The 18515-nt window shown below is 38.2% G+C and overlaps 1 protein-coding gene across 7 annotated transcripts in view; it reads right to left on the bottom strand.

Annotated features, from left to right (window-relative positions):
• Positions 1 to 3784: 3784 nt before the first annotated feature.
• The window catches only part of SMAD5 (SMAD family member 5), a 29884-nt gene continuing 15153 nt past the window's right edge, over positions 3785 to 18515 (bottom strand). For 4 of the 7 annotated variants that reach the window (XM_074839086.1, XM_074839090.1, XM_074839085.1 and 1 more), the window contains 7 exons: positions 17873 to 17949; positions 15208 to 15810; positions 13761 to 14012; positions 12454 to 12573; positions 11585 to 11806; positions 8839 to 9095; positions 3785 to 7897 (listed from right to left, as the gene is read on the bottom strand). In XM_074839086.1, the coding sequence (XP_074695187.1) occupies positions 7754 to 7897; positions 8839 to 9095; positions 11585 to 11806; positions 12454 to 12573; positions 13761 to 14012; positions 15208 to 15610 (1398 nt within the window). In that variant the 5' untranslated portion in view covers positions 15611 to 15810; positions 17873 to 17949 and the 3' untranslated portion in view covers positions 3785 to 7753. Of the gene's footprint in view, positions 7898 to 8838; positions 9096 to 11584; positions 11807 to 12453; positions 12574 to 13760; positions 14013 to 15207; positions 15811 to 17872; positions 18507 to 18515 lie in introns of those variants that run through there. The other 3 variants (XM_074839091.1, XM_074839088.1, XM_074839089.1) reach the window with 2 other exon arrangements.

Genomic DNA, 18515 nt, shown 5'->3' with positions numbered 1-18515 from the left:
ACAGAACTGACTGACCTGGCACAAACCTACTTGCAGCTATAGTTGGTCTGGCTTGTTCACAGTTTTCCCAGTCACATACATTTAAGGGAAACATTGCAGCTAGCACAGCAAAAATCCTGGATAAAAGAGAATTTAACAACATGCTCCTCTCATATGATTTTTCTATAGATCTGTGTCTTTATTCACTTTGGTGCAAGAAATGCTTTCAGTGTTCTTCTAGAGCAGAGCTCCTTCAACAGAGACGCTCACACAGAGCTGCTCGCTGCGGGACTGCCCAACAGCAACCGCTTGTTCTAGATCAGGTGTGACCACCACGCTCAGAAAACAGGACACTGCTGTGATGCTGGCTTCTTGCCATCCCTAGAAGAGCAGCTGATTACCAATCCAGCACAAATTTAAGGTAGTAGTGAAAAAAATGTCTTGCCTGGCAAGGTATCTCCGCTGGGATATACTGCCTGCCTCCAGATTTTTGGAATGAACTTTTAGACTGATTTTTTTTTGTCATTTCAGTGTTATATGTTGTCAGCAGCTGCAACATTTTGCTTTTAACTGGACTCCCACATGCCCTACAACCGGATTTACCAGCCAGTGAAACTGCGGCCTCAGACTTACCTTTAGAAGCAGAGAACAGGAGGATTAAGAGAATCCCAAACCAGACCTTCCCCTGCATTTCCACTCAACTAGAACTAAAGAAATGTTGCTTAAAGAAGTATTTGTACAGCACACTTGGACACGTGGCCCTGAAAGGCAGTTAACAAGAACAATATATTTTAAAATAATTTGATGCAAACTGCCTGGAAGTTGTAAAACACTGAAGCACCTATCACACAGGTACTGTACGTGTTTGTGCTCAGGCTAAGCTGTTTAAGGCTGGCTCCCTCTTTTTAATGTAACTGTGCCCCAAGAACTCATTCAGCCAGCAGATTCTTGTTCTGAATCTTGAGGTCTAGTCCTTTGTGCTGGACTTTGGAGACCTCTCACGATGGTTCGAGAGGAAAATAATGCTAAATGTAGAAACATAGGGCAAAGAAAGCCAGACTGTGTGTTTTAATCTACCTGCAACAAATGGCCAGCGCATACTCAAGGCATGACATGACATTTTCCTGTGTTTTGGAAAACCTGGGCGCACAGTCCCCTTCACCTGGGTAGGGGACAACACCCACAATACAGAGTTCTTCCAACTCACAGGAGCTGGAAAGTCATGGAAAAGAACCAGGACATATGGGAGAAGCAGCAAGACATCACCACTCCAAAATTATTGTCCTTCCAGTGGCTTTGGTGATGGTTTTATGCTGTGGGGATTAATACATTTTTTGGGGGTTTTCTTCCCCCTCAAAATTTAGCTTTTACTTCGACTTTTGCTGTTCCCACAGCACACTATGAAGCCCAGGGACAGACGCTAGACAGCTTGCACAAGTCTCCACTCTACAGCTTGCGTAGGCTTCATTTTTCAGTCTAGGTAAGCCACTTCCCAACACACAGCTTTCTTCTGCTTGGCTACTGAATTTGCAAGTGGTTGGAGTGAGAATTCACACGACAGACCTACAGGCAACCATCTTCGCTGCGCCTGTATGATAAAAATACACAGGATGACGTTTCTTCAAAGTTTATACTCAGATATCCAAAAATAAGGGGAGTGATTATTTCTGTTCAGTTACCAACCCAGAGTGCTGACACTGGCTGGCTACAAAAGCCTAACCCTAAGCCAATTCTCTTGCCAGTAATAATTGAGCATTAAGATGAGGCAGTATCTGAAAACATTTACATTTAACTGAGTAGCTGACAATTCACAGGTACTTTGGGACTTTTTCACAAATGCCTCAATGCACACAGAAGAAGAAAGCTTGCTCTGCATCCTAAATCAGATTAACAGTGCTCAAGATTTCAAGGGAAACTAGAACCAGTATCATCACTCAGTGTAGTCGAATTTTTTTTTTTTTATGCTACCAGTGTCTGGAAAACAAAAGCTCTAAGTCATATAGGCCAAAATACTCAATTTGACAAGTTAAATGGAGTCAGCATTTCCATGATACCAAGTGGCTAGTTCAGAAAAGCTATATGGAAAAGCCTGATTTAGTGCACTGACTTGACACTCCAATCACCAATGTCCTCGAACCAGAATATCTATAATAAAAGTAATTTCCCAAGTTTTCCTAACTTCTATGAAACAGTTTTTCTAGATGAGTAGGATTTCTTGGGATGGTGTCAGAGAAGGCACAGCCCTTGGCTGCAACTGGGCAGGAAGCACACCAAGACAAGGCAGATTTCTCTTGGCACAGGAGACAGGACACCCAACATTTAATTAAATGCCAGTGAGATATTCGCTTTTTAGTAGCAGTGAAGAGAAGTAGCCTCTGACTCATTCAACACACAACGCAGGTTGGAGTGGGGGTAGAAGAGGTGTTTTGCCCAAAGCTTTTTTTTTCTGCTGAAAAACACATAAATGAACAATTCATTTCACAGGTTACTTTGGCTAGCTACTCAGAGATGTAATTATCAACTGTTACTATACCTCTAAATTCTCCTCCAGAGAGGAAGACTAGCAAGATGAAAAAAATTCTTCAGTTCTATAAAAATAATGATTTAGACCTTCTAATAACCAAGATTTTTTTTTTTTGTTTGGTTGGTTTTTACTTATACAGAAAGCTATTAATACAAGCCCATATAAAGTTTCTGGAAAGCTAACAGCACTTAGTTTGAGATGTTACTCACAAATTAGACTGTATCATGTAGGTAATACCATCATAGTGAATCTTCTGGGAACTTTACATGGCAACCATTGTTTTGGAAGCAAAAGCATCAAAACACTATCAGGAGATATACTGAAAAAATTACTACCTGACTGGATCCTTCTTAGTATAGTGCAGCTGCACATTCAGAGGAAAAAAAGCTATTGAGAAGATGAGAGAACTTGATGGAATATTACTGCAAGGTGGCAGCCTGCTCACCAAATTAAATCCCAAAGCAGGAAGCATAGACAAGATCAAGCAGTATCAACACTTTTGTTTCAGTTTTATACTAAACAAATAATTTGTCCTTTCTGTAGTTCTTATATGGATATCCCTGTGGAATTGGGATTCAGTATTTTCGTACTCATCCTGCCAAAAAAAAAAATTTAATTTGTGCACACCACCAATTATTATTTTAACCTCTGTTTCTGTAGTATCTTGGTAAACAAGAGAAAAAAGTTTTCTTCCCCTCAATCTTAAAAGGCTAATAGACAGTAAAAGAACAGCTCACTAAACTTCTCCTAAATTTCCATTTCATTGGAACAGTACTTGAGTTTCAAGAGATATTCAAACAGCCTTCCTTTCAGTGAAGAGGCTATTGGTCATCAGGTTAAAGCTCTACACATTCAGACATGATGAAGGGTTTTAAAAATGTTATGGTCAGCCACAATGGTAAAAAACCAAATCCCAACCACCCCCACATAGAGTGTTGCTGAAGTCTTATAGATACACGTTTTTGTACTACTGATTTAACTATTCTTATAAATATAAAAAAATTGATATGGTTTTAGCTGGCTGCATTCTACAAGAAAAAAAGCACTCTTAAAGAAGTTAATGAAATGATTTAGTCTCTCCTTCCAAGAACACTGCAGCTTTTGCATTACCAAAAAGCTATAGAAAAGTATTTTTAAAATTACAAGATCACATTTGTATGCAGAGGAATACGTACGTGGTAAGGCATCAGCATCGAGAGCTACAAGAACTCATAAATCAACCCTTGTAAACAAATATTTGAGACATACTGAATTGCAGATAAAGGAAGTCAGAAAAATCTGTGGGGTTTTTTTGTTTTGTTTATTGAAATATGAGCAGCAGTATGCAAAAAATATCTTTAAAAACATAACATAGCAAAACCTAATAATTTTAAAATTAACAAAATAAAAAGATGTTTAGAGTTAAATGAAAAAACTCATTGCTAGAACTGTGTTTCCTACAATGTAAACAAAAGCATAAAGGTTATGCTTGCAACAAACACAGAAGCAGGTTTATGGAGCAGCACAATAAAGCAACATTATGTTGTAATCTGATGGTTTGGTCTATTGATTTGACTTCAGAATGGGTTACCTTCCTAAACAGAAACTTCACAACTACAAAAAAACCAAAACGTTAGTCACATGTTTGTTTTTTGAAGCAAAACGTTTAGAAAATGGTCTGGTTTGGTTTGTGTTTTTTTTTTTTTTTTCTTCTAAAAACCATCACTAGCAACACTTTGGGCAACTAAAACAATATCATGAAAAAAAAAATAAATTATTTCAAGCTAGGGAGAACGCCTGACACATTTTAGCGTTCTCCAGACTTATACTGCAAGAGTATCTGCCCAAGAATTGACAACTTTCACACTGTAATACTGGGGGGGAAATCATAGCTTCAAGCCAAACCCAATATAATTCCAGTATTTTAAAGAATTCTATACCAAATCATAACACATAGGCTGTTTCATCGTTCTTTTGACTAATGGGCTGTTCTGTTAGATTTGTCTCTCATCGGTCACTCATACTAGAAAGTTTTATTTTGGTCCTATAAATACTATAACCCAATGTCATCCCTTCGTGTACAACTACTTCATGCCTAATGCAATTAAATGAACGTAATACTTACGCAAGGCACTGGATTGACTGCCAGCAAGACTGAAGCCCTCTGAGGAGGAATATCCAAGCTACTATCTTAAGTGACTATAAAAGCAAACCCAGAAAGAACTTCAGTATATGCCTGTTCTAGGCTCTTTCCTGGTATTGCCAAAGCTGTTAGTTAATGCTGTGGTTGGTGCAAAGTAGAAAGATGCCCCAAAAGAGGAAAATTCTTAAGCTACAAAAGCCAAAACAGTTTTCACTGATGAATAACATTCAGTCTAAGCTGGGCTACACTGGGAAGGCTCCATCTTCCACTACCACACTACTGGCTGATTCAATTTCTCCATCCCTCCATCTAGATCAAGAAGTGACTTAAACACAAGTATGCTGCGAAAGAAGCAGCACCCTCTGCTATCACTACACTTAAATCATCGTTACGGCCACACAGTTCTCATCCAATCCCTCTGTGCATTGATAACTGAATTTTGCATCAGCAGCACAGATAAACTAAACATGATTAGAAACACCATGAACCAGTAGCACACAAAATTTGCTAACTAGAAAGCTCTCAAAAAGTCCTACTTAAAAGGAACAGAAGAGTCGAACATAGACAAATCTTACTGGGTCTGCTCCTGCAAGCCTACCCTGGCAAAATCAGCAGTCATAAGGATAACCCCAGCACTGCATATATTACAGTTCAAGAATATGTACACAAGCAGAAAAATGCCAGAGTACTTTAGTACTTAATGACAGCATCAGAAGTGGGTTAACTGGATATTATTGCAGAAATTATGGTTCAGTGCACGGGTAGCCCATCTAACCACAATACTAGCACTAAGAACCAGCTCTGGCTCACAAACACCCACTTCAGCACCCATTCTTGAGTCATTTAGTTGGCCACATCTAAGCATACAAGTGAACAGAGATGAAGCCAGGTGAAAACATTTTGGATAAAGTACAATCTTGTACCTACAGCTGCGATCTTTCCTTAATCCAATGTGCCATGACATTTATTATAAGAGCTAGTCAAGAAAAAAATATCCTGTAGTGTCAAAATACCTATTCAGCAACTTGACAAAAGTCAGGCCCGGGGAGAAGAAAACAGAAGCCTGATCCTGTGGCCAACTGACTTTGCATCTTATTCGATCAAAAGGACCATCTGTGGGTTGCAGTTCCAAAGAATGAAAGAGAAGACCCCAAAGGTGAGCGGCAAATAATGTCATTCCCCTTCTCCTGAAGACGTACTTGTTTTTAAACACGCTGGAGAAACTGCTTTAAAAAAACCCAAAAAAACAAACCACCAAGTAATACAGAAATTCCTGTACAAGAGAACATTAGGGTTCTGCAGAAGTGTTACAGTTTATTCCTTTAAGGCATTTCATAAACATTTTAATGACACGTAAACAGTTTTATTCCTTTAAGATCATTTGCTACTTAGGTACCATATGATGCATGATTTCCACATTTGAGCAGAAACTGTCATTCAATAGAGAGCACAAGGACTTGTGTAAGCAATCAATGTCTCAGGATCGCAGTAATTAACTGCAACACATCTTTTCATAAGTATTTGCATTTTAGAGTTTTCAGCCTCTCCCCCAAATACTGAACCCTCTTCTGAAGAAGTGTTCAGGAAAGAGAAAAAGGAGGGTGAGAAGTTAAAACATACAACAGGTCTTTTTCTGCATGCAAAGAAATTCTGTATATAATTCACTTCTGATTCTCTTAGAACATTTCTTTCAGCCTCCTTTTTTATTAAAGGGGAAAAATATGCATATGTTATTTAACTGATTTCTTTTAGTGTTTAGTACAGTGTTTAAATTCTCTACTGAGTAATACAACAGCACAGGCAACAGGATTCCTTACACGTGAGAGAGAAATTTCATCATCATATTAATGCAGTCCTTCAATCCCACAAAGCTGCCAACTACAGTTACAAGTCTTCTGATTGAACACCTGCCATCAGGGACAGGATCAAGACCACTGTTTCATGTAGACTACAAAGAAGTGATTACTTTTGGTCATTACCAACAGGTCTGTATTAAATTACATGATCTGGAAGTAAAAGCTTCTGCATTCAGTTACTTATTTGCTAAGCCACTCACAGTCTTCAAAGAGACTCAAACTCATACTGAAAGTGAATTAAATACAGTGTAATCACTAATACTGCGTAATGTCTACTGAGAGATTAAAAAGGCCTAACACAGATCAATTCCAGACAGGTAAAATAAACAGCTAGAACACCAAAAAGAAAACAAAGAACTTATTCCTTCCAAAAAGTAGTAAGCACTGCCATTTACAAATAGTAGTGTTTATGTTAAAATAGAGAAGGGTACCTAAAAAGAAATAGCCTTGGCAACCAAATCCAAACGGCATGAGTGTAAATCAAAGCAAAACAAGAATTACTACTCCAGAAACGTGCAAGATGTTTACCTTGTATCAATTACTATTTAAAACGGTGGTTATAAGAGATATTACAAAACTGAAGTGGGAAAAGGCTAAGAACTGCTATTCTGCATTAATATACAGTGTGTTTATGACAGCATTTTCCAATAGACAATACAAGTGTTTTTACACCACTCCAATATTCGTAAAAAGTATATTTCATGTGTACACTTAAACAAAAAAAAAAAGAAATCACATTGTTCAATCTGAGGCAAATTAGCTGTAATAAAGTCTAATTTTGCTTATGACAGATGTCAACCTTAAGATGTTAAACAACTATGCTAAAAATACAGCTTGCAAGCTGGAGCTGCACATGTTCAAACAGTTTCATAAACGTTAAAAAAAATCCCAAACTATGATATGTATTTATTTTCTGAAGTCAGTCTTCATAATTCTTGTCCCTACAGGACAAAAAGAAAAAAATTTTCCAGTTAAGACATATGCCTGTTTAAGTTCTAGGGGAAGGAGGGGAAAAGTGTTCTGAATTTTTCAATAGACTTTTTTTCCCTTAGGGCTCAGCTGTCACTTAAGCATCACAAGAACAAATTGAAATGTAAAACTGATTAGCTATACACAATGGAATTGGTCACAAAGGGATTTAAAAAAAAAAAGTTAAACCGTAAGTTAAACCGTAAGATCCATTCTCCATATAGCTCACAGTATCCACACTGGAAGTTTCTCTAGAATTAGAATAAGTTCGCTAAAAATAAGGCTGAAGATAGAATTTCAGCACTATGAAACAGATGAAATGGGATTAAGAGGAGAACCCATTTGTGTAAGTACTTTATCCAGCCACTGGAGGGGCCCATGAAGATGAATTTCTATCCAGCATGGGGTGCTCGTGACATCTTGTCGGTGATATTCAGCTCCCCAACCCTATAAAAAAGAACAAAATATTATCAGTGAAGTTGAGGACATGCCTGTCTTTCTAAATACCTATACTAACAAGAAGCAGGAAATCACGTTCTAAGATACTTATCTGAAGGTAACTCACCATCTAGCAACACTTCTTATCTAAAGGAAAAAACCTGAGGCTGGCAAGGAGTGGGAGGGGGGTTGCACCTGGAAGCCTGAACCAAGCCTTTTCTGCTACAGACTCGGAGCGACGGCAGCAGCTCCTCTGTGGAGTGCGCTGCTGACTCAGGAACGACTCCTGGCTATGGCCACATCCCTTTTCCAATTCTCTCTCCTGCTTCCTATCTGCCACACTCTCAAACTGAGCAGTACTGATCATAATTGACAAAACAAACAAGGTATCTTTTGGACAAGATGCAAAAAAACCCCTGGAAGGCCCAAGTCTGGACTCCATGCCAAATCTGAAATGGACAGCCTCTGGATTAAATAATGTTAAAACACTACTGTGAGAACAACAGCACAGTTTGACTGCACAAGTTCAAATCAATCAATTTTTACAAAAATAATATTAATCACCTTGAAGAAGCTGCAATTTTTTCTGCAATCACTTATGCTCCTGTCTACTACATCCTTTTAGTGGTCTTGTTTACTTTGTTCCTTCAAATTTAGAGCATGAGCTCAAATCTCCTTTAATAAAATTACAGCAACCACAACGATTAAATCCCTGTCCTGAATACTGAAGTAATTAAATACATAGCCATCACTCAATACAGCAATCTATGCTTTTGCCTTTCTTGCATTGATCTCCCTCTCCCCAAATTAACCATTTTCAACATACTTATCACTGAGAAGAACCACATCAGGTCAGAATAGCTTTGCTACATTGTTACAGTGCTAATATAATTACTGCTGAGTACCCAAATCCACAATAAATTTAAGTGCCCTCAAAATAATTTCTTTACCTTTACAAAACTCATTCGAATGGTGCACATTTTGGTGAGCTCATATACTGCTTCAAATCCATGGTTGACAGACTGAGCTAAAAGCTGAGCAAACTCCTGATTGTTAAAGATTTTCAGACTGCATCCACTAGGAATCTTGCATACAGTCGTCGGATGAAAGCCATGGTGGTAGTTGCAGTTCCTGCTCTGTACAAATATGCTGCTATCACTTAAACACTCAGCATAGACTTCCCCACCAACGTAGTAGAGATGAACTCCTTGAAAACAAAGATAAAAATGTTTCAAATTACTTTTTTCCAAAAATACAGTACTTAAAACAACTCCCTCAGAGTTGATAAAGTAAATCAGAGATGATAAAGTAAATTTTCTGTTTGAGGAGCTTTGCAGAAAAGCTCTTTCGCCCACACTGTAACATACTTTCTCATTTCGAAATACTGTAAGCTTCATTATACATGAGCCACTAGATGGCCTTCTCTCATCAATTACAGAACAGCATGGAAAAGCTACCTCCACACATCAACAGTTATTTCAAGCTATTTATTTTCCTAGAGAACTTACGTGGATTTTAAAACTCCAGTTTTAGAAAACTGGTAGCTTCTGCCTATGGCAATTCCAACAGCAATAAAGCATCCTGGGAGAAGGGGCAGTGACAGACATGAATGAGAAAGTATATCCATAGTCTGCTCTGATTTGCAGTGTATTTTATCAAGCAAAAGGAGAGGTAAGTCCAGTTAGGTGCACAACTTTAATACCCTCAGGCTTTAGAGACCTTAAAAATCAACAAAGCCCCTGGATTTATCACATCTGCCTGGATTCAGCTGTGTATGTAAATCCTTCCCTCCCTTTATGTTCTGAAGCCTATGTAACACTGACTAAAAATTAATATATAAAAGCTGCTGATCCTTTCAGCATCCAAACACAGATTGTCACTGCTACTTCAGTTGAGATACTCTCCTTCCTTCTCCCAGATCTTCTCCCCTTCCCCCCACCCAGCACTGTTACGTGGTTGGGATACAGTTCAGGTTAGATCTTCCTTGGAATACCCTGGGAATCCACTGCAGACCACTCCGTGGTTTGCCAGAGGAGGCTGCAGCAAGTCAGCAGATGCAAGTTAATCTTTCAGACAGCAGCAACTGTTGGGAACACTGGCAGATCCACTTGGGACTAAGGTAGGAAGAAGGTTACACAAAGGAACCATTGGCTTCATCAGCTATAAGTGGCTGTCAGAAAATTTGGTGTGGGCAAATATGCATTTTCACAGCACAACCCTATTTATGTAAAGGCAGCAACCACCACTTGCTAGCTAACTTCTTCTGAGTAAAGACCTTCTGAGAGATCTCTGAAGAAGGGAGCTGGATAATCTAACAGTCTGAGAAGAACACAGACACTTCAAAAATAATCCAATGCACAAATAGCAAATAGGACTGGGTAGTTTTAAGGAGGCAAAAAACCAAGACCTTCTAAACAAAAGCCATAAATAAATAGTTTTTTATCCCAGAACAATGAATTGTTCTCAGAACTGCTACCATAAAGCAAAGTTTTAGTTTAAGAATTAGTATTAAAGTTGTAGACATTTTAAAGCTCACTGTAGCCAATACTATTCTACAACACATTGTTGGATCCTAGTTACATTTCTGACCCCAGGCAGACATGCAACATTTCTCTGCCAGTACCATCAAAGGGGGTAAGCCAAAACAAAAGAACCTGTCAAACCACCCACGCCCCAGAAATCAATTGTTCCCCTTTATAACATTACATTTTCTCGGACAACAGCATTGCAGGGCCAAGTTTTCAACAGATATTAATATAACTTGTGGTCTCTGGATTATCTGCAATTTTTGCTGTATTTATAGTAGTTACTAATTAAAAGACTTAAGGGACAGGATGGGTCTTGAAGATACATTACAAGCAACAGTGACTTTGATCAAACAAAACTCAAGACCAGCTGTACCAAATGATCTTGGGTGTTAAAAATGCCTGTACATATGTGCAATAGAAACAGGGTTCTGTCTTCAGGACTTAGTTACAAAAAGGAGATATTCAGAAAAGGAGTACTACATTTTAAGATAATCCAAGCACATTCCATCAAAGATGAAAACCATGCATCTATATGTGCTATCAGCCAAACAGCACGGGAAAACTAGAAGATCTTGCAAAACCTGCTGTCTCCAGGAATCCCTCCCACACACATACACACCCCATGGATTCACTCAGACAAATGAGCCCTTGCAGTTTTGCATTAGCACTTCAAAGTCCTGCTGCCAACTCATGCAAGATATTTGAACATACCGTAGACAGCAGCATAATACCTTGCATGAACAACAAAATTAAAAAAAAAAATCTTTGATATACTGTGAAGTGGTATGAAGAATTTGATTTAAGAAGTAGATATAACATAGAATATCAGAAGTCCTGCAATATGTTTCTTGGTGCTGAAACACAAAATTCTACATAGAGACTATCATTAACCATAACAAACAAGCCCCTATAACACTATAGTTTGGTAAGGAAGAGGTAATATTTAATCTTTTAAATTAGTGCCAAGGAAAAAGGTACGCAATTCCTAGACTAATTAAAATTAAACCATGCCTAAGTAAGTTGTCTTCCAATACTGGATAGGTAGATAATATACCACAGATTAGTTCTACTATTCCTATCTGAGAATAATCATTGTTGCAGTACACAAACATTGAAATAAAACCAAGGACTTGGCTTCTCAATCATGCTTAACATAACTAAACCTTACCTTTTCCAATATGTCGTCTAGTGTTCTCAATTGTTGAGTTGCGATTAACATTTGAGAGCAAACCTAAGCAGAACCTGTTTTTATTATTGGAGGGATCTGTAAACCCATCTACTAAGACACTTGTAGAAGATGCATGAAAGGCCTCCCCAACGCGATTATTTAATTCGTAATACACAATCGAACACCAGTGTTTGGGTTCTTCATAGGCAACAGGCTGAACATCTGAAAATAAGCAAAATGGAAATAACAGCTCACATTAAGTGTTAAAATACTGAATACAAAATTGTAAAGCAGGCCTTCCAAACTATCAACAGATAACTAAAAACTTAGTCAACAGCTATAACGGGCAAGAACTGTCCTGATTAAGGTCTTAATGATTTGTACTGTCATACATTTTATCTAGTTCACTGATTTTATAATTATTTTCATATTTTAAGCCTGATATTAAACAAAAGAAACTACACAAAAAATTATAAATGACTGCGATATCAGGTGAAACATGATTCCTCTGCCCACTTCTAAAAAAATTTGTTATAATTGGTATTTTGAGACTTCACTTTCAGAACCTTAGTGCATATACAATTCCAACAGCAGGCAAAGGTAGCAGAAAAGACTAATTCTGAGAAATGAAAAAAATTTCAACTTGTTGTAAGCCAGACTGTGCACTGGAGGCTTTAAAAGCAAGAAATGCAAAGAAGCAAGGCAAGTTTTATTTCTCAATTCGTTCTGTTACAGGCCCAGTTTGCCTTGGAGGACTGCTTCCACTTACCATCAACAAGGTTTACTCTGCCATTTGGAGTTATACGTTCAATTTGGCCATGAGTTGTAAGTCAAACTATGTTAATTTTACATCACAGTATACAGCTTACCTCGGGTAGATATATTTGGCATGATTTGAGGGATCATTGTATTGCTTGTGTCCATAGACTGAGAATTATCCTGCCCCATTTGATCGTCAGGGGGCATATATGCAGGAGGTGGAGTATCAGCTACAAACATGAGAAAGTAAGAATAAACCAGAATAAACCTCAACAATTTAGAATATTTATTTATTCATTCTACAGTTGTAAACAGACAAAAATACTCTTGAACAAGAGATGTTAAAACATCTGGACCCATTTTCAAAGTAATGTGAAGACAACCCAGCCAGATGCCTTTACAGTTAACTCCTTCAATAACTGGATTCTTATCTCTGGGACTAATAACAAGACTGGACAGTTGAGAAAAAATCAGATGTGCTTTTTTCTTTTTGCCTTTTTTTCCTTAATAACTGCACTCCTGCAGCTGGGCAAGATGACTATAGTTCCCACTTTTTCTCACACAAACATTAGCTTTCTTGCCTACCCTCTTCTCCGTGTTTAAAAAGAAAGAAGTAATAGAAGAAATAACTTTATTTGCCATAGCATAATGAAGGTGGGGTTTTTTGCTGCTTCTGTAGACTGAGTTCATTATAAAAATGTGGATCTCTGTATTCTTCCATTCAGCACAGAGTCAGTGCACCAACACAGTATTATCCCCTATTTCAGAAATTCCCTCCAGATACCACTAATGCATCCATCCCAGGGATCACAGTACTTATCCAAGAGGGATACCACACTGAATGGACACTCTCTTTGTGGCACTTGGCAGCCAGAAAGAACAAAGATGAGGCCACTGAGCTACTGGAAAAATAAACTCTTTAATCTATTAACTTCTTGGCTTTATAAACCACACCAATAACCAGACAGACTCAATACAGCTTCTTTCCTTTGCCCCATCAACTGTTGTTTTTTCCTTATTTTCACCCAAATTGGTTAAGCACCTGTCAAAAATTTGCTATTTTCCAGTTAAATACCATGTCTGTCTTTATTCAGAGAAAGATATCAGTAAACTTCTTGCTCAGCCTCTTACATTTGCTTTCTTTTCATTGCTAGATACTCTTCTAAAGTATGTATCAGTTATCGTACACTGAAGCTGTGCAAAATAACTCACACTATTGTATCCATGAGAAAAACATTTGGAAAAATAAAACTATAACAATTAACTCTGATCAGCAACAAGACTAGGAAGAAAACCCCCTAAAATGCAAATGGAAAAGCAATTTATTGCAAGTATCACAAATTCCAGAGGTAGTAAGTCACAACAGCATGTGACATTTCAATTATTTTTATTAAGTTGACATTTAGGCTGTGCTTACCCGGTAGCTGAAACGGACTCGATGGTCCAGAGCTGGCTGGGGAGCTTGGGTAAGTGCTGCTGGCTGGAGAAGGTGGATAGGGACTGTTCGGCGAAATGGAAAACGGAGTGCTGTTGGGCTGCTGGAAAGAATCTGGAAATGTCGCGTTGTGTGGCATGTGTGGTTCGTTGTGGCTTAGGTTCCTGAACTGAACTAGTAGACTGTGCTGTGGATTGAATTCACTATGTCTAGGCACTAACACTGGAGGTAGAACTGAAAAAAAACCAAAAAACAGATTAAAAAAATAAATTAAAAACTGAGACAGAAGGAAAGAGATACAAATAATAAACTAGCCTGCTCATTATGAAAGTGTCAGCACTAGCTGGGGTGAAAAAGGAGCAGGGAATTCATCTGTCATGCCTTTACCCCTTCCTCTCTTTTTTTTTTTTTTTACATAATGCTTCACAAAGACTCAGACTTTACTCTTGCAAAAATCAGAGCAAAACCACACTTATATTTCATGCAACTGGAAGCAGTCATTTTTAAAAACAAACAACACCAGTCCACATGTGGCACATACCAAAGTACTGATTTAGTGTACATTAATAAATCAGTAAAAATGGAAAGACAGTCTATATTACTACAGTCCAAATATATAGTTACATATGGTCCTTTTCACTGAAGACAAGCAAAATCTGTGCTATAATATAAAACTATCACTAAGTTGGAGTTTTAAATTCAGGAGTGCTGGAGTCTGGAATTCAAGTGCTACAGTAGAACACTTAAGCACTACAGTCAATTGCAGCAGGGTTACAACGATACTGTGGAACAATGGAAGCAACTTTTCACTGTACTTTCCAAAGCAACGTACTTCATCTCTCGCACTCATAGCCACAATCCTCCTCACCTTCTCCCATGGCAACATGCCTTAACAGCAGACTTGCTGCCTGGCACAAATTTGGTATGTACCTTGCTCTGACTGATCATCATGCTCAGTTCTGTCCAGCTCTGCTGCCTGCCAATGGGAAATCAAGTGGGAAAGACTACATCCTAGAATTATTTTTTTAAATCTCAATTCATATTACTCTGATGAAATATTAAGGCCCTGAAAGAAGGTTACCCACCTCCTTGCAAGGACTGAGGTTTTTAAACAAGTCTCTCAAAGAAACTGAAGTCTTTTGACCACCGCTTTCTATTTCATTACAAATGAGGACTTTGCCACTAACTTTAAGCAGGCTTAAGAGATCTGTGGGAAAAGCATGATTTAACAAAAACAGCTAGTACAGAACGGACAACACAACTCCCCAAAACCCCACCAGGAAAACACACTTTGAACATTCCTCTTCCAAACTCCCTCACACACCAAATGTAATTTGTTATACAGCACTGAAGGAGGAGGAGGAGGGAGTGAACAGTAAGCAGTTCCTGGAGATTGTGTTCAGTTTTTAACAGCCACGTTCCAACATACCTGGGCTCTCCACCCTCTTATAGTGGTACGGATTGATGCAGACTTCCTTCTGTTTAGATCCAAAAGGAAATTCACAAATATCCAACGGCTTCAGCTCGTGATGGCTTTGTAGATCAGGCCAACGCCAAACACGACAGTAAATTACATGGGGAAGGCCTTTCCTGTGAGAAACCTGAAGTCGTCCATCTAAAGAGCGGGGGATAGTAACACACTTGCTGGGCTGTCCTGGACTGCTCAAGGCTTTCTCCAGTTCTTCCATAGCACCCTTTTTCTTTTTCAGCTTTTTTACTAAAGCATCAACAGCTTTTTCTGCCCATTTTTCCTCTTCATCTCCTTGTTTCCAGCCCAACAGACGCTTTACAGCTGGGCTAGTAAAGGAGAACAAACTGGCCATTGACGTCATTTGACACAAGTCTTCAAAAAGGTTTGTTGGGTTCTGTCTGTTGGTTTTATTTGCTTTTTCAAATAAATGTCAGTGTATGCCAAAAGCAGTTATTGCCACTGATGAGTTGTATTTTTTCTTGGAGGCTGACAAACGAACATATAGATGTCAGTGATGAAGTCTTCACATCAGAAATAATGATCGATTCCTCCAATTCAGTTCTATTAAAAAGATAAGTTAACAAGTAATTAGTAAACAAGTAATGAATGTGGTAAAACAAAAAGGCAGATATTAAAAGAATCCCCCTTTCAATCCTAGCCACTGCACCTGATTTTGTTTCAAAACAAAATCCCAGAAGTACCAGGACCTCACCTCAAAGCTAAATAAAGTAAAACATGATCATGAGTCCCCAGTTCTTGCATTAATGATTAGTGGGGGAAAAAGGACAGTTAAGGGACAGCACGATTTCTGTTAACAATATTCCTTAAATCCATGACTTTGCTTCAGAAGACAGGCTTGGGGAATATGCTTTGAAACTGATATATCCCCGTCACAGTGCTTCGCCAGAAGAGTTGAACTCATTGTGAAGAAACAGGAAAGTGGCACGGTGGAACCAGTAGTTCCACAGCCAGTACTGCACAGCAGTGCTCAGGTTCTCAAATGGATCTTTATTTCCCAAAAGGAGAAAATATTAAAGCATCTGCTTGTTCTTGAGCTCTAATTAGGTACCTCCTGTTTTTGAAGAGTACTAAAAAAAGTGAGGAATAAACTGTAGATAGCCAAGAGAACCAAAAACAATTAAAAGAAAACCCCAATAAAAAAACCCCAAACCAGCCCTTCCCCAGCCACTGAGAAAGGTGGCCAACCTTTTCAGCTGTGGCTATTTTTATGCTGCACTTCCTTCTATCTTTTAAGAATATTTGAAGGACTGGATATTTTTAGCCTTTGACAAAAAAAAAAAAATTGTTTTCTTCTCCCCAGAAAAAGAGGGGGGGAAAAGGCATGGCAGACTAAGTACTAGAAATGTGACCTTTACTACAAGCTGCCACAGAAAGGAGAGGAGCAGAACACCACTGCATCTCAGCGCTCATGAATGGTGGTGTTTTCTACCACTCACCAGCTCTAATGCAAATCCTCCCCCCACCAATTTAAGGAGTAATGATGACAAGAGGAAATGATGTGCTGTGGCAACGAACTGATAAGAACTTGTAAAATCCCTTGTGAATACTAAATAAGCAAGTATAGACAATGAGCAGCTGGCAAAAAGCAAGAGCAGAGCTAAGAGAAAGGATGTCAATAACAAAAGATGCTTCCTTTCTTGCTACAGAGACTGCCAAACAACATTGTCTCTCAACTTTTGATAAACCATGGCGAATTAGAACACCTAATATATCCCGAGACACCAAATCTGCACATAAGAGAAAAAGGTGTGTGTGTGAGGGGGAAAGCAAGATTTAAGTTCCTCTGTGCTGGTTCTCTTAGACTGCTACCTTTAATCAAAGGGATCTTTTTTCCTCCCATCTTTGATTAACTAAAAGTCATCTGATAAGGCTTTTCTAAGTGTCTCGGCACATTTACAAGCTCACTCAGACACAGGGACGGGTACTTCCCTATAACAGAACCTTGTATTAAGCATCATCAGCCAAAGATACAGCAAACATCCCCAGACAAAGCATTTATAATGTCCCACATGTAATCATCCTAGATTTTCTACTAGGGAGGTGGAAGGTGAGGAAAGCAGGGAACAAACCCAGGGACACTTGGCTACAATGAAAAGTATAAGTTAAAAAACTTATAAAAACCCTTTACAGGAAAAAAATCCATTTATTCCACACAGTAGCTTAATCCCATTGGTACTGCTTTGATTATTCAGCTTTGTTTCAATAATATGGAAAAAACTGGGAAAAGCAAAACAAACAGAAAAACTGTTTGAAGGTCTTTCTTCCTAGGCTCTCATAAAAAACAAAATGGAAAAAAAGAAATTAAGAGAAGTCTCCCACTGCTTCAGTAAGTCCTCAGAAGAGGGTATTAAAAAAAGAAAAAACTCCTACCATCATGTATCACCTTATTTCTTCCGAAATAAGGACATGTCTGCACTCTAAGTATAATTTAGTTCCCTGGAACTATTACACATATGAGAACCTTTGCACCCTTCAAAGTAACAGGAAATACATAAAGGGAGATAAACTTGGCCAAGAACACAGACTATATTTATTCTTTTACTGAGGATAAAAGTTTACTGTTCTAAAAAGTAAAAGCTGTTTATAGTCACAATTAACTTACTTCCAAGCCTCGCGTACATTCAATAGCTGTAAGATACCAGCAATTGCTCACACCACTAAAAAAGGAAATGAACCCACCTAGAATGTCAGACCAGAAAGAAGACAATAAAAAAAAAGCTCTATTTTTGTTTCTCAGCTATGCTTTCAAAGAACCTTAAGCATCATCAAGGCAGAAGACACACTAGAAATTTCTATAGTTAAATTGTGCTCAAACAAGATTTTAAGAAACACCTCTTGACTGTTGCCACCCTGATCTATTCCATTACAGCTGCCCCATCTATATTAAGCAATCAAATGTACAGATCTAGGATTCTATTCTATGATCATGTATAATTTTATGATTTTTTTTTTTTTACTATTTTTAACACAACAGTAACATGCATCAACTAGGAATGAAATTTTACTGGTTGTATATCATTTCAACATCATTTACCCACAAGTATGCTCATGGAATAAACAAGCTAACTAAAAGCAAAGAAAATTGGAACAGTTCTACTAAAATCATGCTTTGCAGGAACTAGTACTTGTAGGGCAAGCGTCAAGAGAATTTTGATAAATTACTCTGTCCTATAAACTAGGATTTTAGAAATAATCTGCTTGGAGTAACATAATTAACTCTAAGAGCTTTACATTAGTCTGAAACC

This window comes from Strix aluco, chromosome 13, assembly GCF_031877795.1.
Source record: "Strix aluco isolate bStrAlu1 chromosome 13, bStrAlu1.hap1, whole genome shotgun sequence".
Lineage (NCBI taxonomy): Eukaryota > Metazoa > Chordata > Aves > Strigiformes > Strigidae > Strix > Strix aluco.
The sequence above is the reverse complement of the archived record's forward strand: the minus strand, read 5'-3'. Positions and strand labels throughout refer to the sequence as shown.